The following is a 9,086-nucleotide window of genomic DNA, read 5'->3' on the forward strand; positions in this document are numbered from 1 at the left end:
AGGAAGGAAGGAAGGAAGGAAGGAAGGAAGAGAGGAAGGGAGGGAGGAAGGAAGGGGCCTGAGCCCAGGAGAGCATGGGTGGCCCAAGTACCTGAACCCATGGGCATCCCCAAACCCAGCCCCTGACCCCACAGCCCTCCACATACCTCCTGGTACACAGGCCAGTCCTTGGGGCTGTTGTAGCTCTCTGTCCTATTGCCATCGGTGGCGTTGCAGAAACCCGTCCTCAAAAGAAGGCCGTCATCCTTCTCGTTTTTGTCGCAAGAACAGGGGTAGGTGACATCGGTGTGATTCATGAGCGCAGCGTTCTCTGTCCAGTTATAGAAGCTCACCCAGCCACAGCACTTTCCCTGGGCAAAGAGAGGACAGGTTGCTCATGCCCACTGCCCACTCTGGCAGGCCCCCTCCTGGCAGAGGAACGGCCTCCCCGGAAAGAGGCTTAGATCTGCCACGTCCAGGCCTCCCTGGTCCCAGCCAAACCACCAGGATTTGAGTCCAGGATTCATTTTGGCTTCTGTGAGCCACAAAGGATTTAAAGGGGCTTTCAGAAAACACATATCACAAACTATTAAACAGTCGGAAGGTACAATCAGGACCAGCAAACATATAAAGCAGAATAGGAGGGAAGTGCGAGTTGAAAGACAGAACATAAGCGTGGGGGATACAAGGAGGACAGATGGCACACACAGTTACGAGTGTGGGGTCTGCAGTCAGGCTACTGGGTTCAAATCTCAGCTCTGCCACCTACCAGCTTTTCAACGTTGGTCAAAGTACTGACCTCAGTTTCCTCATCTGCAAAATGGGGTAACCAAGTTTTCTAACTCACTGGGCGGTTCTGAGGACTGTACGGGACCAGGCAGGCGGAGCCCCAGCACAGGAAAAGGCCAGCTCCACTTTTTGGTGCCAAGCATGTGCTGGAGCTGCAACTTGCCTCTGAGATTCTTGGTCGCCAAAGTAGAAAAAATACACGGTCCATTCTTCCTTTTTAGAGGAGAAAATGCTCTCGTTCCAGAAGGGAAGAAAACATCGCTGGACTCTGTGTGCCAAATGGGGCCACCGTGGGGTTCATGAAGGGGAGCCCCAGAGGCTTCCGATCACATCTGGGCTTCAGTTCCCGACAGGATGGGACTCTCAGGGGCTGGGCTCATGCTGGAAATGCCCAGTGAAGGCGGAGCAGAGTGGGGGAAGGGCTCCTTTCAAATCCCGGCCCTGCCCTGCGCATGTGTAAGCCGCTGCCCTTTTCTGAGCCTCAGTTTCCTCATCTGGAGAATGGGATCACAATTACCAGTATGTTAGGGGCCCAGGGAGGACTAAATGGGCTGCATGGGTAAGCGGCACGCCACCCGGCCCAGCACACAGTCAATTCCCAATTCCCCACCTGCTTCCCATCTCGGCGTTGTGAGTCCCTGACAAGCAGCCCAGTGGCCAGCAGGGGGCACGCAAGCATGCTCTGGCGTTCTCGGGCTTCACGTTGTACTTTTTATGTTGCAGTTGCCTGGCTGCCTCCTCTCTGGCAGAAAGGCTGGCATCTCCGAGCGGCACTCACAGGCCCTCCCACACTCAAGCAAAATGAGGCTGCTTTCCTCAGCCCCTCCACTGCACCAGGCAGAGCCCTCTTCTCCAGGGCCGCCTGGCCCGCTTCATGCCAAGGTCTGTCCCCAGTTACCACCCACCACCCATCACCCTGTGTTTTAGTGGTTGTGCAGGGCGAATAAAACATCACCGCAGGATAAGTGCTGCCTAAGTGCCATGGGCTTTCAAAGCTCATCTCACAGTAGTATGGATCAATAGCCCCATTTTATAGATGAGGAAACTGAGGCTTAGAGAACATCTGGCCAGGAAGTGGTCGAGTTAGTATCCCAGCCCCCAGGTGCCTGACTCACAGTCGGCTTTCTTAACCACCATCCCAAGCAGAGTCTGACAGACATAGAATCATCTAGAGGCCTCGCCTACCGCAGAAACCCCCCAGTCAGCCAACTACCTCCCACAGTGGGATGCTCCTCATCTCTCAAGCGACCCACCTCTCCCCCCAGCATTTGTTCATCTGAGGACATCTGTCTCCCTCCCATCTCAGCAAACGGCCTCAGGAATGGCGGCGCAAACTCAAGATGTGATGAAACAGTCTTCCTGTATGCACCAAGCCCTCTTACTGGCTTTATCTGGTCCTCACCAAAAAAAAATCTATGAGGCACGTAGGCCAGAAAAAGATCACCCTCCCTTTTTCACAGTTCAGGAAATAGATGTGCCCGTGTCTCCTGGACAGAGTCCATCTACAGTCTCCAAACTCTCCTGACGTCAGGCTTTCTCTAGCTGTCAGTCAGTGCCAGCAGGTCGTGCATGACTGTTGTGTCCACCAGCCCCACGGGACAGAGGAGGAGGCTGCAGCCCAGAGGGGGCAGGTACCAGCCAAGGGCACGGGGCATCTGGGACCACAGAAGAGGGGGCAGCCAGGACCTGATCACTGAGGTCGATTCATGTGTGTGGCAATTGGTTCACCATCAGGGTAAGCTGGGAACCCAGTCAGATGGTCATTCATTCATTTAGTCAGTCAGTCATGCATTCAGTCAGTCATTCATTCGGTCAGCCATTCAATGAATCACTCTATCATTCATTCATTCATTCATTCATCCTGTCAGTCAGTTGGAATACACATAGAGTAAAGTGCACAAATCCAACTTGATGGGTTTTTGTATATATACTGGCATAACCACCATCTGATTTGATCAAGATTTGAATAGAACATTCCTTTCACCCCAGAAGGCTCCAACTACACCTCCCCAGAGGTAGACTTCCCTCAAGCGTGTGACAGCAGATGAGCCTTGGAACCCAGTTTCTTCACCTGCAGGGTGGAGCTCCCCACACTCACCTGCCTGGCTTGAGATGAGAGGGTCGAGAGCTGACCCCACCCTCTCTGGCCACAGATGGGCACACTGTGAGCCACAGCGCCACCTCCAAGACCCTGAGCCCCCTGAGCAAGGACCTGTGGTGGTGACTGGGGTCCCAGGTAGGGGGACTGCTCAGGAGCCCCGCCCCCATCAGATACACACTCACAAACTCGCTAACATGTTCTCTCTGCCAGGCACACACAGGCACATGCGTGACCAGACCCAGACGCACAGACACACGCTGGCCAGGAACCTCACGCTGCCCTGCCCTTCCCCCACCTTACCTGAGCCTGTACATAGTCCCAGCCATCCTGCAGACTGTCCTCCTGCCCATCCTTGTAGTTCTTAATGATCTTGAGGACGATGCTGCCCATTTCCTGTTTTACCTGCAGAGGGGAGAGCAAGGACCGAGGTCGGATTTTCTGAAACCCACGCCCCACCTCTGGTCACATCTACTTCAACTGCCTCTCCCCACTCTAACCCCTGAACTTGGGGACATGCTCACGGTGCAAAAGCTTCTTGCTGCTAATTCCAACCACTTTCCTGCCACTTCCTGCTCGTCACCACACTAAGCCCAGTGCAGTCGGGGCCAACCACTGCTGCTCTGCAGTTCATTTGGCATTCAGCAGCCACATGGCCCTTTAAATGTGGATCTTTCTATGTCCCTGCTAAAAACCTCCCAGTGGCTTCCCAGCACTCTCAGGAGAAACACCGGTGTCCTCTCGATGGCCCACAGGGCCCTGCATCCTTTAGCCCCTGCTCGTCCTGGGCCTCACTGCCTCTGTTCTTGCTTCCTCCAGTTCCACTGCACAGGTCTCCTTGCTGACTTTGTGCCAGGCGCACTTCTGCTCCAGGGCCTTTGCACGCTCTATTCCATCTGCCTGGCATCCTCTTCCCCCAAATATTAACATGGCTCACTCCTTCACTTCCCCAGGGCCATGCTCAAACATCAGCTCCTTAGAAAGGCCTTCCTGGACCACCCTACAAAATACCATCCCTTTCATATCCCCTCCCCACCACCCCCTCCAGGCCCTTCTTATCCTGAAAGGGTAAGCATGCTGTATTTTCTTCACAGCATTGTCATTCCATGCTCATTCGTTTTCAGGGTTCATCATCTCTCCCCCCGCTAGAATGTCAGCTTTGTGGGAGCGGGGACTGGGTCTGGTAAAGCCTGGCCAGAGTAGGGGTGCAGCGTCCATGAATAAGGAACGTGGGCAAAGCCACTGCTCCGTGCCACACACCGGGGACGTCCTCAGGCACTCTCCCAGTTAACCCTCATGCCTGCCCCAGGGCTCCACAAAGTCTGCATTCTGACAGGCCTGCACTGAGGAAGAGAGAAGCACACCTGCTTTTCACTAACCCCACAGAGAAAAGACTGATTTACAAATAAGGCAGACATGGGGTACAGGGATCAAAAAGATTCAGCCCCAAAGGCCTTTCGCTGAAGCCCAGAATAGAGGATCTCACTACAGCAGCTTTTCAGGAACATCAGCTGTGCAAAGGGAGGCAAACCTGAAACCAGTCTAGAGAGCCGAAGGCAGGGCTCCCCTGGGGAGCAAGGATGGCCCCAGCCCTGGTCTGGCCCCAGCTGGGCTCTCGGCACACAAGCATGGACAGGCTGCTTGTGGTCACCTGCTGTCTGTCGCTGTGGAACCCCAGGGCGAGGGGCACAAGCGGGGCAGGGGCACCCAGGAGACAGCTGCACACCTGCCCCTCGGTTCCTGAGAAAGGGGACTTGCGGAGAGGGGACAGGTATTTCCAGGCAGGGGCTTTCAGAGCCTGGCTGGGAACCCTGCGCGTGGGGCTTCCGCCAGCTCCCCACAGGCAGCCCCCGCTGTGCTCAGACAACCCACATCCGCCGGATGGACCTGCAGCCCTGGCTCCGGGCCCCTCCCTTCACTGACCTGGGGAAGCCAGCTCCCCAGGATCTTGCTCTGTCCCTCTACCTTTTGATAAAACTCTTAGCATGTTGCTTTCTGTGTTACCAACACAGAGCTCCACAACTTACTAAGCTTTCCTGTCAGTCACTAACCATAACAAGAAGAGTGGCTAACTTGGATCAAATGCTTATTCTTTGTCAGCCCCGTGCTAAGCAAGCACTGGTAATGCATTAATCTCGCTTTCATCCTCAGAGCCGACCGATGGCCTAGGGATTGATCTCATTCTCTCATTTTAGAGATTTAGAAGACGAGGCTCAGAGAGGTTCATTAAGTTGTCCAACGTCACAGAGCCAACAAGGCAGGAGAGCTTGAGGTTTGGACTCAGGCTTGTCTAATTTCAGAACCCAAGTTTTTATCTGTTTAGCTCCACCAGCACTTAAACCACATGGTTTTACCTAGGTCAAGGCACTTTTAAGAAGGGCCCGGAGAAGCCAAGTGGTTTCCCCATGACACATAGCGGGGCTGCCCACATGTAGGTAGGTCTTGGCTCTTTCTGCCTCAACCTTCTCTGCTCCCCAGTGAGCGGATGATCTCTGACTGGCGGGCGGAAAGGAGGAAGTTCCCCGGAGGTATCTGCTTGGAGAATCACCTCTCCCACATCCTTCTCAGCGGCCCTCCCCCACACTAACCTAGGCTCTATTTATGCCCCAGTGTAGTTGCCACAGCAGCCCGGACTTCCCTGTTTCAAAGGCCCTCCTGCAATGAGAAGGTGATGGAAACTGTGTGCTTTCCATTGAGGCTGGGTGGTTTCCATTGAAACACCATAGCATCCTCCATCCCAGAATGTGGCTAAAGGGATACAGCAGGGCCACAGGGACCATGACTGCAGGGGCTGGTTTAGCTTGCAGCTGATGCCTTGGATCCCAATACCCAGGAGGCTGTGTTGGGAGCCCAGGGATGTCGCCCTGGTAACCAGGCTGTTCCTGAGACAAGGAGGTGCAGGGAGGAAGAGCGAGACGATGCTCACCACCTCATTTCATCCGTGCAGGGGCCACCTCTGTGGTTTCCAATTGCCCGGCACCCATCCTCCCTTCCTCTTGAGATAACAGTTCCTTTCCTTAGCAATCAGCACTCCTCAATCTCTCCATGTGGCTGGAAACTCTGCCCCCTCATTGTAGTGGGCAAGCAAAGACCCAGGCTGCCACTTAAGGCCTTCCATACCGTGGGTACAGTGAGTGGTTCAGGGATGAGTACATGCCCCAAGGTCACACACATGGGCCCTCTCTTTCGGTTAATCTGGTGGGAGGAGGGCCTGCACTGCTGGTGGCCACCTTGGGCTCCACTGGGGACAGCCCGCCCAAGAAGGGAGCCAATGGAGGAGAGCAGGGCCAAGGATGGAGAGGGACAGGGGCCTGGCGGCAGCCTTAGGAAGCCTGGATCCAGCCAAGCCTGTAGCCAGCCTGGCTACTTTCAGTTGGGTTAGTGCCCAGGACCAACTGTGTTATTTACAGCCCCATGCAAAGTGAAATGCAGGGCCTTTCTTTATAAATGATTAAGAATGTCAAGACAGCAGCAGCAGAGCCTCAAACCAAGCACAGGACCCCTCTAAGTGTGGGACCCTGTGTGACCGCTGAGGTCACATGCCTAAGAAGCCAACCCTGGTCCTGCCCAATATCACCCTCCCCACTTCCCAGAAGAGAAAACGGAGGCCCAGAGTCAGAACAACTTCTCAAGATCACATAGCCAGCAAGCAGCAGAGATATGATCATAACCCTGACACTTGAAGCTCCAGAACCCCGAGATCTCAACCATGACAAGTCACCCACTATCTCCACCTGACCCAAGATCCCGCCATCTTCCATGGTAACTCTCCCCTCCTCTCGCCAATGCTGTGCCTTTATTTCACCTTGAGGGTGACTTTTCACAGACAGGTACAATTAGAAGAGAACTTTGAGCCCAGCATATCATCCAGTGTGAGAATCCTCCCCATATTTTTCCAGGTTCTGCTTAAATGCTCCATGTGATGGGGAACTCAGTACCTCACAAAATAGCATATTACACAGTGGGGGCGGGGGGCTCTTGATACAAGCAATTCCTTTTAAGTTGAGCCCAAATGACTTTCGCCTATTTGTGTTAGTTCTTATCCTCCCCTTGCCCCACAAATCCCAACTGAGACCATACAGACCAAATCAAATCGTTCTCTTCCAGGATAAATATCATTCAGATTATTTGAGACCAGACCACATATCCCTTTACCCACTCCTTTCCAGGGGAAGTTGCCAGGCTCCTTTGACCACCCCTTGAGATAGTGTCCAGACCTCACTCCATGCTCTTTACTCTAATGTGTCAAATTCCCTTAGAATGAGATGCCCCAGATGCAGTGTAGTGGACCGAATCTTCCTGTCCGCTCCCCGGGGTTCCCACCGGCCATGTTGCCAAATGCTTTGAGGTTTAATTCTGGTATCCTGATAGGAGATGAGGAGGACCCTTTGCAATGCTGAATGTGGAGGGGGTGGCATATTTACCCTTCGTGACCACCCAAGTCTTTCCTGAAAGTCCGGCTGCCATCCATATAACTGGCTACCCAGAGTTCAGCAGGAGGCCACATCATGTCTCCCCAGCCACCCAGTAAAGCTCCTGAGGGCGGGACCTGTACTTGGAGCCACCCAAGCAGCCCAGCACCCAGCAGGTGCTTACAAGCCTTTGTCCCATTTCTCTCCTGGATGCCTTCTTCTCCCTTCCCAAAAGGAAAGAGAAAGGTCACCTCTCCCTGTCCTGGTTCCAGCTGCCTCTAAGCCAGTGGATCAGGAAGTTTCCATCTCAGCGAGCAAACATCTCACAGAGCTGCCCTGTCCTCGAGGAACCTGTTTTGCCACTTGTACCTTAGGGCGAGTGCACAGTGCCTGTTTTGGGCTTCTCAGATGGGAGACAGAAGGAGAAAAAGAGGCACAGTTATGACCACCCTCTCTGGGGAGCACAGGGCAGCCAGCCGGTGCAGCCATTGTCACCACCCCCCACGCAGCTCATGCGAGCCCCTTCCTCTCCAAGCTCTCAGCCCCCAGGCTTTCTTCTCGTATCCCTGATATAACCTCTCAGAGCCTCAGCAACCTCGCCTGTGCAGGCTGTAGGGAGGATCATCGGTGTGGCCTGCGAGAGTGCAGCAAACCCAGTGCTCAGCACACCATAGGGAGCAGTTATCAGCTGACTTCCTTCCTCCTGACCCTCCACTGNGCCCGCCATTTGCTCGCAGGGAGGCTGCCTTGGCACGTACTGGGTTTGTCTGCGGCAACTGAGAGGTTTCTTGCTCATCCTCCTCCCCCAGGCCAAAGCCCCACGTGGCTGGTCCAGCACAGGTAGGGAGGGCGAGGGGGAGGGAGGGAGTGCTTACCTTGTCCATGTTGAAGTAGAAGAGGGCGCCAGCAGCCACCTGGGCGATGAGGATCAGGAGGAGGAAGGCAAAGTACTGGGGACACAGAGCAGGCAGAGTCAGCCAGGGGTCCCCCATCAGGTCCTCCTCACCTCAGATGCTCCCCACCCAGTCTGAGCGGGCAGGGGCGGAGGGCCTACTCACCAGCCCCAGCAGGCAGCGGACCTCATTCACGGCGCCGATGCAGCCCAGGAAGCCCATGAGCATGGTGACAGCCCCCACGCCGATGAAGACATAGGCCCCCACAGTGACGGAGCTGGAGGAGGTCTCTGGGGAAGGAAAGAAGGGTGTTCGATCCAGCCTGGCTGTCTCACTCTCAATAAAGGACAAAATCAGGGGCAGGGCCCAAAGGTCCAGGACTGCTCCCAAAAGCCCTCCGTGGAGTCAGGGTGCTAGGGTCAGCCCCCCAGCAAGGAACCTGCTCCTCACCCCCTTTGGAAGCTGCCTCCCCTGGATGTGCCTCCCCCTGCAATCTATTCTAACCCCCGCCCCTGCTTTAGTTTGTCTCCTCAGCACTGACTGGAATTGAAAAGACTCTACATCTCACTCATGTGTTTTGCTTGTTGTCTGCACCCCACAAGAACGTGAGCGCCAGGAGGGCAGGGGTGTGGGTTTGCTAAGCCCCCAGCCCCATGAGCAGTGTCGGGCACAGCAAAGTACTGCGTGAATAGCTGCTGAATTAACAAACCGCAGACTAGCGGGTTCTGCTGGGGCCACAGACATCACAGGCCTGCCTTCCTCCTCATCCAGACAATAATAAGCACCAGGCTCTCTTGCCCACTCATTGTGTCCCGGGGGCTTCACACACCATCTCCTGCTCTGACATAACTCTGCCTGGTAGGCACTAGCACGGCCATTTCACAGATGAGGACACTGAGGCTCAGAGGGACGCAC

General features: G+C 54.8%; 1 protein-coding gene across 2 annotated transcripts in view; it reads right to left on the reverse strand.

Moving 5' to 3' along the window:
• CD82 (CD82 molecule) overlaps positions 1 to 9,086 on the reverse strand; it is a 76,174-nt gene that overhangs the window by 1,745 nt on the left and 65,343 nt on the right. For both annotated transcript variants that reach the window (XM_019659981.1, XM_019659980.1), the window contains exons 4-7: positions 8,337 to 8,461; positions 8,154 to 8,228; positions 3,170 to 3,271; positions 147 to 350 (exon numbers count right to left, since the gene is read on the reverse strand). In XM_019659981.1, coding sequence (XP_019515526.1) covers positions 147 to 350; positions 3,170 to 3,271; positions 8,154 to 8,228; positions 8,337 to 8,461 — 506 coding nt within the window. The remainder of the gene's footprint in view (positions 1 to 146; positions 351 to 3,169; positions 3,272 to 8,153; positions 8,229 to 8,336; positions 8,462 to 9,086) is intronic.

The sequence above is a fragment of the Hipposideros armiger genome, unplaced genomic scaffold (assembly GCF_001890085.2).
Source record: "Hipposideros armiger isolate ML-2016 unplaced genomic scaffold, ASM189008v1 scaffold_309, whole genome shotgun sequence".
Lineage (NCBI taxonomy): Eukaryota > Metazoa > Chordata > Mammalia > Chiroptera > Hipposideridae > Hipposideros > Hipposideros armiger.